We start from the raw sequence: 17969 nt of genomic DNA, 5'->3' as shown, positions 1-17969 counted from the left end.
CGCTACCGCGCTACTTGATCAATAAAAGAGCTTAGCTACTGAAAAGTTACTTGGTTTTGTAAATAGCGACGTAACTGCCAAGCTACTGACAAAAGTAGTTAAGCTAGTAGCGTCGCTACAAGTAGCAACGCTACTGCCCATCACTGATAATAATAATAATAATAATAATAATAATTCACCACTTATGTCCACACAAACTTCAGTTCTCCCACTACCTCAGCAACTGGATCCTTGAAGCTAATTTAAGAGGAGAGAGACCAAGAAAGATGAGGCTAAAGTGGAGAGCAAAAAAACGAAACAATACATATAATCACTAACAAGGGGCCTGAGACACAATTTGGCCCTACATTGTTTCGTCCCTTGACCTGGTACTTGCGCCTCTTCGGATGGACACAATACAACCTCTGCTTAATAGGTTTACAATCCCCAACATCTATATCATGTTCCACCAAATGTGTACCGGAAGGTGTGTCACCAAAAGGACCTTGATACCGTCTTATCAAGTCTATTACTTGACCACGCCTCGACACCTCCAAATGAGACCGCAAACCATCCAGATTTCGCAAAACTTCAGTGTTCTTCAGATGACCACACAGTACAGCTTCATCAGGACCCATTAAGTCTTCACCCTCTTGCTCTGTTGCAGCCTGTGGGGACACTGACGCTGAAACAGACAGGGTGGGCACAAGACACCTGCGCTTTCTGCTCCGTTAATTGCAATGCACGGGTGTAGCAAGGTTTTAACAAGTTAACATGACAGAGTTGAGTTGGTGACCTGCGATTGGGAGTAGTCATCACATAATTCTGATCCGACACCTTTTCCACCAGTGAATATAGGCCAGAAAACTTAGCTTGAAATGGATAGGTGACAGGCAATAGAGCCAGCACCTGATCCCAGGATCAAAAACACGATTTTCCACCTGGCGATGATAAAGTTTTTTCACCCTGCCCTGAACAGACATCACATTTTCAAAGGGCTGACTTACAGCTGGAATCGGACACATTGGCACAGCCTTCAGGCTCTGCTTAGACTTGCTGGTTAGTTGACATGTATGACATGTTTTGATGTAATCAGAAATGTCTCTCTCCAATCGTGGCCAAAAGAGATACCTCAAGATGCGATTGTACGTCTTCCTGACGCCCCGGTGACCAGACTCATCGTGGGAAATCTGCAACACCAGGCTACGAAACTTGGAAGGCGCCACAACTTGGTAAATAGGTTCACCCACAACATGTTCACCCTGGGGCACCCACTTTCTCATCAACACCTCATTCTGAATAAAATAACAGTGAGGGTTGTTTACCTCACCAGAAGAGGTAGCCATGTCCAGCAAACTCCTGAGAGAACTGTCAGCACGCTGCTCCGACACCAATTCACTGTGAGAAACAGACCAAGGAACATTAATAGAGGTGACCTCATGCTGTTGTGACTTGTCATCCTTGTCCATGGACTCTGCCTCAACCAACTGGGCACGTTTCATACCGCACATAACAGCACACGAACCAAACACCTCAGGCAAATTCGTTACATTTTTGACAGGCTCACTGGTAACCAGTGGCGTTGAAGCAATGATAGGAGGTGGAACATCTGTCCACACTCGATTCCCCGCTATATCATTATCCAGAATCATCGTCACGCCATCTACAGGCAGAGCTGGGCGCACTGACTACCACCTCACCCTGAAACAGATCACAAGACAACATAATTTTATGCTGAGGCACCTGCAGTACGCGCATCCCAATCCCGAGCACCGATATACAAGTACCTGTAAAGGACTCCTGTGAAAAAGGTAGAGCTGATGCTACAATGAAGGAATTTAAACCTGCTGTGTCACGCAATAAGGGCGTATTCACACCAGGAAGGTCCGTTAGTTCACTTGCTTTGGTCCGGACCAATTTTTTTTTTTTTTTTTTTTTTTTTTAGTGCGGTTCGCTTTCACACTGTGATTAATTGCAACCGGACCAGAATTTATAAACAAAAACACATGTGCTAAGGTCGTTCAGCCATTGGCTGGTAAACGTATAGGCGGGGTAAAGAAGGAAGCCAAATGTCCCACGTAAATAGGCTACAATGGAGACTTTGCGTACTGTAGGTCTACTTGTTATTATGCTAGCAATATGGTTTATAAACTTACAGCTTGTGCTCGAGCGTCAAGACCGTTTGATGCAACATGAGTTTAACCATATCATGCTCGTTATTTTGCAACGGCTCATCTCTATCTAACCTACCTGCGTTTGTTTGCTTCACGTGTCTCTCTCTGTTGTGTGTGTCACTGGGCTATCCTACATTTCCCAAAAATCAAAAATCAAATCCAAAAAGGTAGATTTTTGCAACTTGGGTCGGATCGAGGTCGGGCTGCTTTCACACCATAAAGGAACCGCACCAGGGTTCGGTAGGAACCGCTCCGAGACCACCTCCTCAGCTGGGTCTCGGTCCGCTTGTTTGGTCCGCACCAGAGTTCGAGTGATTGTATTCACACCAGTCAAAAAGGTCCGAACCAAGCAAGGAAACGAACTTGAGTTCGTTTTAATCGAACTAAACAAGGCAGGTGTGAATACACCCTTAATATGCACTTTTTCATCACTTCCCACCATCACTCCCATCACTGATGAAAGGCAAATAAGACAGCAGAACTTGACTAACCTGCGGTTTCAACTCACCACCTTGAGTCTTCAACACCGGGTTAGGACCAGGTCCAACACACAATGCCGGCTTGGGACTTACACTCGCTCCAGTGTTACTCTTAGCTCTAAACGCATAACAGTCTCTTTTCCAGTGACTTCGGTTGTGACAGTAATTACAGAGTTTGTCAGCTTCCCGAGCGCCCCGGTCATTTCTCTGATTCGCCCAACCATTTCTGACTGGAGGACTGGACCATGCACCTTCTGTGGAGAAATTTTCCCTATGTGCGCCAGCCCCGCGCGAACTCGGATACCAGGTATCGCTACCATGATGTGTTGACACATAGTCATCAGCCAGTGCGGCCGCTTCAGCTGCCGTCGTAACTTTACGCTCGCTGATGTATGTTGCAATGCGCCCCACAGAATTTTTGAACTGTTCCAAAATCATGAGATCCCTCAGACCATCGTAAGAGTCAACCTCGGCTGCAGTACACCACCGGTCAAACCGAGTTGACAACTCACGAGCAAACTCCAAATGAGATTTTTCTTTGCTGGGCAGCCTCTTCCACACCCAACACATTAATTTTCAACAACTTGAACTTTAAATTTGCCTTCACCGTCTCTTTTAGTCGTTTATCACCAACATCAATGTTGCAGTGACGAGCTATTTTAATCAACTGATCTTTTGTACATTCATCCAAAACCGATTCAGCTGGCGTCCGCGCAAATGCGTTAACAACTTCATCCATTACAAGTTTAACACACGAGAATGTAAGCGCCAAGACTCACCAGTGTGCAACCAGGCCGACGCGGCCTTCCACGGAGCTTCCCCGCTAGCTACCTAGCCGAAATCTAGCTAACTCCCCCTGAAGTGACAAATCTTCCGATAGTCGCTGATACTGATTGATTTGCTTGTGTAAACAGGGCAGCTGCGTTGTCTTGCTCTGATAGGCTACTCTGCAGCTAGCAGTACCCAATCAACAAACGTATCGTGAGTTGTAAGTGGTTCTCTTTTCTAAAAGGAAATGCCAATGTTTTGGGCGCACTCACCACATTGCAGCGTCATTTTTAAATTTAATCACCGGCTCACGAATTCATAGTTTACCCACCTCTAATTTTAACATCCACAGCCTGTTTACAACGTTGTAAGTCATGTTTCTTTTTTAATTGAATGTCCTACCTATATCATAATGATTACAATATCATATTGTATTATGTAAGCATTTGGCTTTGGATGCTACATGCCATATACAATATACAGCTTCCAACCTGCAACAAGTAAATACACCCACAGTACACTGCACAGCAATACATTGAACCCAGGCCTGGGGCCGTCACAACACCACGTTCCAAATTATCATGCAAATGATATTTTTCTCTGATTTTCTTAAATGACAGCATAATTTTCAAGTCAAAGAAGAGTATAATTCCAATGTTCCAATGTTATTGAACAAACCTCCCAATGATAACAGTACTTTTTTCAAAAATAAAAAAACTTAAAATGCTCTGTTCCAAATTCTTACGCACAACAGAGTTTCGAAACATTTTATAGGTTGTAAAGAACTGAACTGTCTGGGTGAAAATGCTCATTTGTTGAATTTTTCAGCATTAGGAGGTCATATTTACTGAAATCAAAAGCTATTTCAATCAAAAACATCTTAACAGGTCAAGTTACATTTTAACATGTAATCCCTTATTTGATAACAGCTTCACAATTCTTGCATCCACTGAACTTGCGAGTTTTTGGAGAGTTTCTGCTTGGATTTCTTTGCAGGATGTCAGAATAGCCTCCCAGAGCTGCTGTTTGGATGTGAACTGCCTCCCACCCTCATAGATCTTTTGCTTGAGTATGCTCCAAAGGTTCTCAGTAGGGTTGAGGTCAGGGAAGGATGGGGGCCACACCATGAGTTTCTCTCCTTTTATGCCCATAGCAGCCAATGATGCAGAGGTATTCCTTGCAGCATGGAGATGGTGCATTGTCATGCATGAAGATAATTTTGTTATGGAAAGCACTGTTCTTCTTTTTGTACCATGGAAGAAAGTGGTCAGTCAGAAACTCCACATACTTTTCAGAGGTCATTTTCACACCTACTGGGACCCTAAAGGGGCCGACCAGCTCTCTCCCCATGATTCCGGCCCTATACATGACTTCCCCTCCTCCTTGCTGTTGTTGCAGCCTTGTTGGGACATGGTGGCCGTCCATCAACCATCCACGACTCCATCCATCTGGACCATCCAAGGTTGCACAGCACTCATCCGTGAACAAGTTTAAAAATGAGTCTTCATGTATTTCTGGGCCCACTGCTGACGTTTCTGCTAGTGAGCGTTAGTTTAGGGTGGCCGAATAGAAGGCTTATGCATAACTGTAAGACTCTGGAGGATCCTACACCTTGATGTTCACATGACTCCAGAGGCACCAGCAGCTTCAGATACCTGTTTGCTGCTTTGTAACGGCATTTTAGCAGCTGCTCTGTATGTATTTGTCTGGCAGAAACCTTCCTCATTGTGTCTTTGTCTGCACGAACCTGTGTGTGCTCTGAATCAGCCGCAGATCTCTTAACAGTACGATGATCACGCTTAAGTTTTCGTGAAATATCTAAGGTTTTCATACCGTCATTCAACTATTTCACGCTTTTCGGCAGCAGAGATCCTTTTTCTTTCCCATATTGCTTGAAAATAGTGGTTTGCTTAATAATGTGGAACGTCTTTCAGTAGTTTTTCCTTTATTTGGCCTCACCTGGCAAACTAATTATCACAGGTGTCTGAGATTGATTTCACTGATTCAAAGAGTCCTGAGATACAGTAGCATCCATGAGTTTAATTGAAAAGCAAAAAAAATAATCTTTATGACTCTTAACCCTAACCCTAACCCTTAAATACAATCTGCATAATAATTTGGAACGCAGTGTAACTCATATTTTAGATTCTTCAAAATAGCCACCCTTTGCTTTGATTACTGCTTTGCACACTCTTGGAATTCTCTTGATGAGCTTCATGAGGTAGTCACCTGAGATGGTTTTCCAAGAATCTTAAAAGGAGTTCCCAGAGATGCTGAGCACTTGTTGGCCCTTTTGCCTTCACTCTGCGGTTCGTCTCATCCCAAACCATCTCCATTGGGATTTAGGTCAGGTGACTGTGGAGGCCAGGTCACCTGGTGCAGCACTCCATCACTCTCCTTCTTGGTCAAATAGCCCTTACACAGCCTGAACACAGCCCATTCTATGCCTTCAATTTTGAATAAATCCCCAACAGTGTCACCAGCAAAGCCCCCCCACACCATCACACTTCCTCCTCCATGCTGCACGGTTGGAACCATGCATGTAGAGACCAATCGTTCGCCTTTTCTGCGTCGCACAAAGACACGGTGGTTGGAACCAAAAATCTCAAATTTGGACTCATCAGATCAAACCACAGATTTCCACTAGTCTAATGTCCATTCCTTGTGTTTCTTGACCCAAACAAATCTCTTCTGCTTGTTGCTTTTCCTTAGTCGTGGTTTTGTAGCAGCTATTTGACCATAAAGGCCTGAGTGAAAACCATTTCAGGTGACTGGTAGTGTATATTGCAATGTATAGACAAATCCGGCGAAACACGGAAGTAAAGCAGCGCCGCCATTACTGCGTGCCTTGCTGCTAAGGAAATAGCGGAAGTAGCGTGTTGGTCCTGTAGGCGGCTGTAGCAGATGTTAGCTGTACGAAATGTTATTTTTATTTAGTTTTTTTAGTACGTATGCTGTCCAGTGATGCCGGGAAGATCATGTTGTGTGGTTGGCTGTTTTAACAACAGCACAAAACTACAGGCCTGGAATAAAACTGTTTGTGAAATTCACGAACCTTTATTGCACATCGACTGTCCATGTTTACGGCCATACGGATTACACAGAGTTCCTGGTTATTCTATATAACTAGATGTAGATGTACATGTAGAATATTTATTCTATTATTATTCTATTTATTCCTAGATGTAGGATATTTTATTGCTACAACTGGTCGTGGCTAATAGTTATTTGCAACTTGTGAACATATTAGCAACACAGCTAGTGTAGAATGACGTTCGGTTTTATTGTTGTCATCAATTAATACACGTCTTAATTACATTACATTACATTTGGCTGATGCATTTTTACATTAATACATTATGTTGTCAGTAAATTGTGAACATATTAGCAACACAGCTAGTGTAGAATGACGCTCAGTTTTATTGTTGTCATCAATTAAGCTTAGCCTTATAGCTACACGTCTCAATGACATTACATTACATTTGGCTGACGCATTTTTACATTAATACATTATGTTGTCAGTAAATTACCTTTATCGGTAAGTTTTGGCCACTGCCTGACATCATCTACCCAATGTTCCCTTTCACCAGACATTTTCTTTCATGAGCAGGATCCGCTTTCATTGAAATGTCATTAGAGGGTACCGGCAACTGTACTGTACTGTACTGTACTCTGTACTGTACACCGTCACACTTCGCAGGCACGCAGTAATGGCGGCAGGCAAGATGGCAGCGCCCATAGAGTTCGCGGTGGATTTGTCTATACAGAACAGGCAAAATCAACATGTATTCTGCAAAAGATATTAATTGTTTAATCGTGTTGATTGATTAAGTATAAAGCCGCTTCTTCCAAAAGTGTGTACACGATTTTATTTTGCAGTTTCTTGTGCGAAAGGAGATGACCAAGGAAGTTAGACGGCAAATCAAAAAAGCCAAATTGGACTATAAGGACAAAGTTGAGGAGAAACTGAAGACAGGTAATGCTAGAGATGCATGGAGAGGGCTGAACAAAATGATGGGTAGGGAGCAGAGACAGACCTCTCATTGTGATGACCCTCTCCAACTTGCAAACAGTCTGAACATATTCTACTCCAGATTTGACAAATATGATTTCCAAAGTGAGTGTGACGCTGTCTGCTCTGGACTGACCTCTGACCCAATGATTATTCAGGAGGATAGAGTGATCTCCATACTGCAAGGGGTTAATCCTCACAAGGCCCCTGGTCCAGACGGGCTCAAAGGGTGGGTATTAAAAGAATGTGCAGCCCAACTGGGACCAATTATCACCAAAGTGTTCCAGCTGTTCCTGAACTCCAACTTTTACCCCCAGGCCTGGAAGACAGCGACCATCATACCTGTACCAAAAACCCCTCACGCCAAAATAAATAATGACTTCAGACCCATTGCTCTTACACCCATCCTTAGCAAATGTATGGAGCGCCTCATACACAATGAACTGACCCACCAGGTAGCAGGCAATTTGCCTACCAAACCAACAGAGGGGTCGAGGACGCCACACTCACCCTCTTGAACAGCATCTACAGTCATCTGGACAAACCCAACACTCATGCTCGTATTCTTTTCATGGACTTCTCCTCAGCCTTCAATACCGTTCAGCCACACCTCCTCCGAGGGTGCCTTCGTGACCTGAAAGTCAGTGGTGGCCTGATCCTCCTCATCAGGGAATTTTTGAGAGACCGGCCCCAGCGAGTCTGTATTAAGAACTGCCTCTCTGACTCTCTTGTCCTGAATACAGGTGTTCCGCAAGGATGTGTATTATCCCCTTTGCTTTTCTCCATATACACAAACGAAATACAGTGCAACAGTAGTGACCTCTCCCTCATTAAGTATGCTGATGATATGGCTTTAATTGCCTGTCTTCCGGACTCAGACAGCTCTCCCTACCTGCAGTACATCAACACCCTGATTTCATGGTTTGACAGCAGCTTCCTGGATCTCAACATCTCCAAGACCAAGGAGATGTGGCTGAGAAGCAGCAGGAGAGGAGGTAACAAAGACTCTGGGCCTACCTTCAAGCCAATCAGCATAAAGGGTCAGGAAGTGGAGCTGGTCACTCAATTCAAATACCTGGGAACTATTATAGATCACCAACTACAATTTCAAAACCATGTGGACTACATATTCAAAAAAGGGGGACAGCGCCTGGCCCTTCTGAGGAAACTCAGGAGCCTCAACACCAGCCAGCGCACAATGACCATGGTCTACAAATCACTGACCGAGAGTGTGCTGACGTTCAACATTGTGTCATGGTATGGGTACCTCTCGGTCAAACAAAAGAACACACTGGCACAAATCGTCAACCAGGGCGGAAAGATCATTGGACACAAACAACATCAACTCTCACACTTGTATTCACAGATTTTATTAAACAAGGCATTACAGGTTTATCAAGATCCCACTCATCGCATATGCATTAGTGTTCCCACCGAACCACAACCATGCCAGCACATATTTGACACCAAGGGATCAATTTTACTCATTGTTTCAGGGGTCATGTAAGCCCTATGAATGATTTTAAACTGGATCGTCTTATATCTGACACATTTTGAAATGATTGTACTATTTCTAAGTGCTGCATTCCATTGTGATTCGGAGATAGGCAAACCCATGCCACGTTCCCATTGACATTTAGTTTGTAAGTTTGTACATGGGTTCATTACAGACAGTAATTTATACATAGTAGACACAGTACCTTTTCTTTTTATGGCTGCTATTAGTTTGTTCTCCAAGTCTCTACTCGTCCCCAACTGTATACCCTTGGACAACAATGATTTCATAATAGAGTAGATTCGATTGTATGTTAAAAAATTTAAATCGGTCAAACCAAACTGTGTTTTTAAGTGATTAAAGGTTATCATTTTCCCATTGTCTACAATTTGTCCCACGTGACTTAAGTTTTTTTGCTGCCACAATCTGTCTCTAAGAATTTCACCACCAGCTACAAACAAGGGGTTATGCCACAGTGGACATGAAGGTAGTGAGTATCCATTAAAGGACAGGCGCTTTTGTAGGATGGTCACTATTTCACATGAAAACTTCAACACTGGGTTCTTCATTCTAATTTTAGAGGGGTTGTACCATAGACTTGTTGCTGTCAATTCATTGTTATATTTTGATATTAACTGTTCCTCCAGCCAGTCCCAGCTTCCCATCTGTCTCTCTCTATTATATGCCCACTGTAAAGGATATCGTGAGTTAAATGCAATATAATACTGGTAGATGTCTGGTAGCCCCATTCCACCGCTAGACCGTGGTTTGGTTAGTTTTTTCTGACTAATCCTAGGTTTTTTATAATTCCAAAGGAATCCAAAAAGTATTTTGTTAACTTCCTTAAACCAGCTAGAGGGGAACTTTAGTGGGATAGAAGACATTAGAAAAGTCAGCCTAGGTAAAAGGTTCATCTTGATTATTTCCGATCTGCCCCAGAGGGATAAAGGCAGCACGGTCCATCTCTTAGTGTCCTCCCTCATAGTCTTTAATAAATCTGGAGCATTTAACTCAACCATTTTATCGATAGGGGCCTGGATCTTGATTCCCAGATATTTCATTCCTTTTAATTTCCAGCTAAAGGGGGCGGTACCTAGATGAGATTGAAAAGTTGAGTTGTTAAGGGGGATGGCTTCACTTTTATTATAATTCACTCTATAACCAGAAAATTTACCAAAATAGTCAATGATCTTTAACACCTGTGGAATTGATTGGCATGGTTTTGATAATGTCAATAAAATATCATCCGCAAAAAGATTGGCTTTGTATTCATAATCACCGACTCTAATACCATTTATTTCCTTTTGTGCTCGCATTGCGCACGCCAGAGGTTCAAGTGCTAGAATGAAAATTAGAGGGCTCACAGTACAGCCTTGGCGAGTAGAGCGATGAAGTTCAAAAGGGTTGGACTTGATGCCATTCGTTTTGACAGTGGCAGTTGGCTTAAAGTATAGTGCCTTGATCCAATTCATGATGAAGGGGCCAAAGCCATCGGTAGAGCGTAAAACAGGTATTTCCATTCTACTCGGTCGAAGGCCTTTTCGGCATCCAGCGACACCGCTATCGCTGGGTGCCGAGAGGTCTCCGCCACGTACATGATCTGAAGCAGCCTTCTCATATTGTTGGACGCGTAGCGGCCTTTTATAAACCCAGTTTGGTCAACGTGGATCAGAGAAGGGATTACCTTTTCAATTCTCATAGCGAGAACCTTGGCGAATATTTTGTAATCCGTGTTTAGGATGCTCAATGGTCTATAATTACCCATTTGGAGATGGTCTTTGCCTGGCTTTGGTATCAGGGATATCGATGCCTGCCGCATGGTCAATGGCATGGATTGGTTTGATATAATGTCATTAAATAACATTTTCATGATGGGTGTTAGAGCGCCATGGAAGCACTTAAAGAATTCGCTACTATAACCATCATCTCCACAACACTTTCCAGTAGACAATGATTTAATAGCTAGTTGGATTTCGTTTTCCGAAGTTGGAATATCAAGTGAATCTCTTTCGTGCACAGAGATAGTTGGAAGTTTAATATCTTTGAAAAAGCGTTCCATTTCCTCTTCACTCCCACAACATTCTGTTTGATATAATGTACTATAAAAGTCAGTGAAAGCTGCATTAATGTTAAGCTGATCATTAACTAAAGCTCCATTACTATTGTAAATACTTGAAATTGCTTGGCGGTTTTCTTGTTGTTTTAATCTAAGTGCAAGCATTTTACCTGCCTTATCACCAGATTCATAATTTTTACGACGCAGCTGGAATAATGCAAATGCGTTTTCTTCATGTAAAATAGCTTTAAGTTCTGTTTTAGCATCATCAACAGCTATTTTTAACTGGGTGTTAGTGGAGTCCATCATGTGTTTAGATTCTAGTTCTTTGAGTTTGTTAGTTAGACATTGTTTCTTTGCCATTTTCTCCTTTTTCTTAGCCGAAGCATAGCTTATGATCCAGCCCCTACACGTAGCCTTATAGGCCTCCCAAACAGTCTGAATAGAAACAACTGATGTAAGGTTAATGCTGAAAAACTCTTGCGTTCTTTCCTCAATCATAGATACAAAGTCTTGTTCCCTTAGTAGCAAGTTGTTAAATCTCCATTGTTTGGTTTTACTATTAGTTACATTTGGAACAAAAAGAGCAGACAGGGGAGCATGATCAGATAAAATAATGGGATGGATCTTACAGTCAATGACATTGCAAACCAAATGTTGTGAAAATAAAATATAATCAATCCTTGAGTAAGAGAGATGTGCCGATGAGTAAAAGGAGTATTCACGATTGTCAGGGTTAACTGTGCGCCATACATCAATTAATGCAAATGATTCTTGCAGTTCTTTCAGTGCACCAGACAAGGTTCCGTCTACAGCATAGGTCGGCAATAGGCGGCCCGCGGGCCAGATGTGGCCCGCAAGCAAAGACATCTGGCCCGTGAGATTGTTTGAACTAGAGAAAGAAAATAAAAATATAAAATATACTTTTTAAAAATTGGACTGCCAGTCTCAAAAATGCTCTTTATTTGGAAACTTCATTTTCCAGAACAGAAAAATTTCCTCAATCTAAATGCGTATTTGTTTAACTGGATACGAGAGTGAATACGCACATCAGCGAGGTGCAGCGCGAACGCTCAACATGCAAAAACAAATGAAGTCAGTGGACAGTGCCTGGTGCTGAAACTCCAAACTCGTCTCTAAAACACAAGTTGTCATTCAAACAACGGACAGGCTTCATATTATTGTGAAAATTAAAACACGACTTTCTTCAAACAAGCCAGACATCAAACATAGGCATTTACGTACATAGAACTGTGAAAAGTAAAACACGAATTTCAAACGTAGCGTGCGTGTTATTTAGGCTAGGCCTTTCTATGACTGTGGTGGCACCAAAAATGTAAACTTATAACAATGCATTGCACTGTCAAATCGGAGCAAATCAGAGCAAAAAATCTGAATCCACTCGACCATGGGCTGGAGTGCTCGGCCCCTGAAACGACAGAGCAGACGTGCTACATTTACTGTAGGCCTGAATTATGCCTAGCCTACAACGAGACATTCATTAAAAATAGGCTACAGTTCAGATTTTAGACACAATAGCTGGTTTAGATTACTCACCTAGTGTGAAAAGTGGCATCTCCCGCTGGCCACTATTTTCTGGATATCTGGTGAAATAGACGTCACTTTAATCCTCAGGCAGTTCTCGAGATTTTGGTGAGTCAGTCTATTCCTCTCGTGCGTTTTTATTGCATTCATAGCTGAGAAGGACGACTCACATACGTAGGTGGAAGGGAACATTGTCAGAATGTAAAGTGCGACTTTCTTGAGGTTGCTGTATTCCTCGGAGCATAGTAGGCCAATCCAAAAGGCACTCACGGACTCCGCACTTCTGAGCGCATCTCGCACAACTGAGGTGGTTTGGAAGTCAATAATTTCCATTTCCAGCGCAGCCTGATCTAAAGAGGGGATAATTTCTTTCGCCAGGGAAGAGAAGTTGTCGGCTGGTTTTACTGCAGGGTCACGTATAAAGTCAATGATGTCTTTTGGGATGGAGTAGTCATCAAACCGAGAAGTGAAGTTGGCTCGTAGCCTCTTGATGAAGTCAACCATCAGCTCCGTCACTTCTCCTGCTGTCTTCTTCAGTGTGCTGAAATGTAGGAGCCTGCCGGCAGATATGTCTGCCTCAAGTATCTCAAGCTTCCTCGTGAATGACTCCAGTTTTTCAACCATGTCCACGATGGTTTTGTCTCTCCCCTGTAGCTGAAGGTTAAGCAGGTTTAGGTGGCCAAATATGTCAGATAAAAACGCTACATTGGACATGAACTTTTCATCTTCCAGCAGGATAAGATGGTCAGCTGCTGCCTTGCTCTTGCTCATTCCAAGGAACGCTTTGATCTCATTCAGTAGCGCACAGAAGCGATCCAGTGCTTTCCCCTTGCTTAACCAGCGCACATCATTGTGAAGCAGCAAGTCATCGTGGGCGGCATCTGCTGACTCAGCCACAAGTTGTCGGAAAAGCCTATGCTGGGTGCTTGATGTACCTCTGACAAAATTAATGACTTTCATCACTTTGTCCATAACATTCTTTAGCTCGCCATTCAGTCTGGCACAGAGGACACTTTGGTGGATGAGGCAGTGCAGCCCGTGCATTTGGGGGGCGAGTTCTTTCAGCCTGCTCACCAGACCTCTGTGCTTTCCCACCATAGCAGGAGCCCCGTCTGTCACGATTAGGTTAACCCTCTCAAATGATAATGAATGCAACTGAAACAACTCTTCCAGTTTCGCAAATATAGCATCTCCAGTGGTGTGCCCTTCTAATGGAATTAGAGACAGCAGCTCTTCCTTGAAATCCTTCTCATCAAAGTATCTCACATAAACGCACAACTGGGCTACATCTGTGTTGTCAGTGCTCTCATCAATGGCTAAGGAAAAGTAGTTTGCGTGACTGACACCGTCGACAATTGCACCCTGCACCGCATCAGACAGCGCTTCTATGCGGCGGGCAGCGGACCTCGCAGAGAGCGACATCTGTTTCACTGACGCGATCACATCATCCATCGACTTGTTGGTATCAAGTTCCTCCAAAACTGTCACCATCATCTCCTTGAAGACCTCTGCGTCAGTGAATGGCTTGGCGTGCTTTGCGAGCACCCAGGACGCTTTCAGAGATGCACTAGTTACCTTCTGTTGGGATGTGAGGCCTCGCACCAGGATCCTGTTGCTGTGTGCATAAGCACCTTTCAGGGCTTCGATTTTGCGCTTTCGTGCCTCTGTCTTCTGAGGGAATGCAACCTTGAAATTAGCATGCTTCGTTTCGTGGTGCCGTCTAATATTGTACTCTTTGCATGCAGAGACACCCTCGTTACAGATCAGGCATGTGGGCTTTGCATTAACAAAACTGGGGAGGATGAAGGCATAGTTCTCTGTCCATTCATCATGAAAGATCCTGTTCTCGCTGTCAACTTTTCTCTTGCGATGTTTTGATAGTGCCATTTTTTCGGACAGCTAACAGCAACAAGTGGAAATGTTTTTTTTTTTTTTAACAAACAGGCATATAATTAATAGCGCCCCCAATGGTCAGTCCACAAATTTAACCTACATCAGCCCGCTTGAATGTCTCAGTGCGTCTGCTCCGTCATTTCAAGATCGCCTATCATTTTCATTATCACCCCTCCTCCCCTATTAATTCATTATATTAGCCATTGTTTTGGTTGTGGCCCGCCATGTAATGGCTTGGAAAATATTTGGCCCGAGGCCAAACTTAATTGCCGACCCCTGACGTACAAACATCACCGATGCCATAAAACAAAAAACAAAAAAGAAAAAAGGCATAATGCATATGCTATGGAATTGTCCTGCTGTTAAACAATTCTGGCAAGATATTGTCAATGATATAACATCTGTACTCAATACTGAGATTACACTCTGTCCAATTGTGTGTCTACTTGGAGTCGATATTGACGGTATACAGTCCAGAAATATACAAAATATTTTTGCACTTGCTTTCTTGGTGGCAAAAAGGACTATCCTTCTTAATTGGAAGGAACGCAAAAACAACTGCTTCAGTATAGATCTCTGGCGAAATGACTTTATGGACATCCTTGCTATGGAACAGGCTGCCTTGACTCTCAATCCACTAGAGAGGCCTAGTGCTCTGCAAGGCCCCTTGGACTATATGAGAACCTTAATGTATACTTAATGTGTATTTAACTTTAGCTAACCTTCCCTCCCCTTGTCTTTGTTTTGTAATTTGTCTTTGCCATTGTCTTGTATTGTCATTGTGTGGAAAAGCAATAAAATTTAAATATTAAAAAAAAAAAAAAAAAGATCCCACTCATCCCCTCCACTGTGCTTTCCAGCTGCTGCCATCAGGACGGAGACTTGCAGTCCCAATGGCAAGGAAGAATGGCTACAAGCGGTCATTCATTCCATCAGCCGTGACCATCCTTAACAAAGAATTGCCCATGTTCAGGTAGATGTATGCAGTTAGGCACTTTATGTATTTTACTCATTATTTAGTTACATACACTTTAAGAAATGTCCTGTAAAAATTACAGTAAAGTACAGGCAGCACGGTTGCCAGAACTTTACTGTATTGTTATGTACCACACAGTACTGTAATACAATATATTGCAGTTTACTGTAATCGCAGGTTACTGTAGGAACACTGTACTGTACCTTACTGCGTTTCTAAAATTACTGTAAGTATGGATTACTGAAGCTTACTGTATACAGTGTATATTACTGTAATTACAGGTTACAGTATTTCACTTTGCCTTTGTATTACTGTATCTCATTAAGACAGTAATGTACTGTAAGTTGATGAATAAGCATTTTTTTTTAAAAATATTAATGCAATAATGATTATTGTTACTAAAATCTCTGTACATATTCAGTAACAATTTATATTGATGAATTCAATAAAAATAAACCCTAAAGATAACAATATTGGTAAACAATCTTAACAGTTAAGTGGAAAATTAAAATGAACAGATCTGAAAAGTTTTCATAAAAATACATTTATTGAAAATATTTGGTATCCATAAAACATAACTTCATTTTTAATCAAGAGTTACAATCTAAATGTAACAGGTAGTATAAAACTCACTCTCTCTCTCTCTCATGTACACGCATGCACGCATGGACCGGATAAAGTTGTTTACATGGGGGCTGATGGGGACTGCTTTCTTCTGAACTAGTTTCCCAGTCTTCTTACTCACACCCTGTCTGGCCGAGCACTTCTTTCCCTCCTCTGGATTAATTCTCACCATAAATCTGTAATTGAAGATAAACTTTTAATTTCCAGTTGATTACTTTCTTTTATTAAACACGGTTATCATACTGCTGTTTGCACCATTGGTGCATGGCTTAATCTTGGTGGTCCTGAGGCAGTATCCAAAATGTGTAATGAATGGGCCTACTATGCAATAATAAGTTAGTAAAGAAAATGAAAATGTTCAATATTTATCTGATATAAAACATGCTTGTGTCACTTATTCTACTCAAAGTTGATATTACAATACTGAAAATAAAGAAAATTAAAGCTGCAAGGAGCGTTGAGGGGGCCAAGCAGAAAGTTCAGCAGTCCAGATTTACCATGTAACTCAATGCAGTTGCATCAGACATATAGCATTAAGCAGTCACAGCAGGTTTCAAGTCAAACAACCCAGGATTGGTTGAGATATAAGGTCACTTCCTGTTTGGCGGCTTCGCCACCGATTTCGATGGGCTGTTACGGGCGAATGCTTTTGCCAATTGTTCCAGAAAGCAATGCATTGATAAGGCATGGTCTGAAGATGGCCTGTGCCAATTTTGGTGAAGATCAGATGAAATTTGTGACCTGTGAAAGCTTTTTGATGTTTTTGATTAAATCCAATATGGCGGCTGAATCAATTACGATGACATCACAAGTTGGCGTGGGTCGGCCTAAGGACGTCTAACAGTATTACCTGACACCATTAGTACATTTTAATTCCAAACACATCAACAGCTACAGGCCAAAAGTCATCTTACTTAATTGCAGCGCCCCCTAGAGGTCAAAGGTCGCCACATTTCTTGATGGTCCCCCTGATTGGGTCATGAGTCCATGCACCAAGTTTGGCTTTGATACATGCAAGGGTTGCTGAGATATGAGCTCACCTCCTGTTTGGCGGCTTTGCCGCAAATTTCGATTCGCTGTTACGGGCGAACGGTTTTAGTTCCAAAGACAAAAAGTAATGCATTAATGAAACATGGTCTGTAGATGATGTGTGTGAAGTTTGGTGTCGATCGGACAAAATTTGTGACCTGTGAAAACTTTTAAGTGTTTTTGATAAAATCCAAAATGGCGGAAAATCCATCATGGCGAAAATTAACATCATAGGTATCGTTGATCTCGGCATGATCCAAGGAGTCCAACAGTACCAGGTTTTTGAATATCAGGCATACGGGTCAAAAGTTATAAGCAAAAACGCAATTTTGCTAATTACATCGCCCCCTATTGGCCGAATGACACCAAATTGTTATTGTGCACTTCTAAGGGAGTGTCGAAGCGTGTGACCAAGTTTGGTCTTCGGAAGTCAAAGCATCACCGAGATATAAGAAAACTTCCTGTTTGGCGGCTTTGCCGCCAACTGCGATTGGCTAACACGAAAAGTTGGCATGAACTGTCACTGGGGCAACCCACGGTATCTGCGGATATCACAATTTCATTTCAAATAAAAACGCAAAAGAGATATGAGCAAAAACAATGTTTTGCTAATTATAGCGCCCCCCCAGTGGCCACAAGACACCAGATTTTTTTCGTGCACTTGGGACAGCGTCTGGAAGCGTGGTACCAAATTTGGTTTCATTGCACCAAAGCGTTGCCGAGATATGAGCTCAAATGGAAAACGCCGCCTTCGCCGCAAATTTTGATTGGCTGTAGCGGCCAAATGGTTTCAAAGCTGAAGACGCCTGATGATAACTTTTGTGCGCATTGGTCAGAAGACGGTCTGTGCCAATTTTCATGAGAATCAAACAAAATTTGTGACCACTGAAACTTTTTTCGTGTTTTCGACAAAATCGTAAATTGCGAAAAATTTATCAT

General features: G+C 42.4%; 1 protein-coding gene across 1 annotated transcript; it reads right to left on the bottom strand.

Annotated features, from left to right (window-relative positions):
* Positions 1-12520: 12520 nt before the first annotated feature.
* Positions 12521-14395, bottom strand: LOC311504303 (SCAN domain-containing protein 3-like; the record flags this gene model as incomplete). The annotated part of the gene is made up of 1 exon (XM_084567322.1): positions 12521-14395. The coding sequence occupies one exon, from the start codon at positions 14393-14395 to the stop codon at positions 12521-12523; it is 1875 nt and encodes a 624-aa protein (XP_084423448.1).
* Between the last annotated feature and the right edge of the window lie 3574 nt (positions 14396-17969).

This window comes from Chelon labrosus (assembly GCF_963514085.1).
Source record: "Chelon labrosus genome assembly, chromosome: 19".
Lineage (NCBI taxonomy): Eukaryota > Metazoa > Chordata > Actinopteri > Mugiliformes > Mugilidae > Chelon > Chelon labrosus.
Note: the sequence above shows the minus strand (reverse complement) of the source record. Positions and strands in the feature narration are given on the sequence as shown.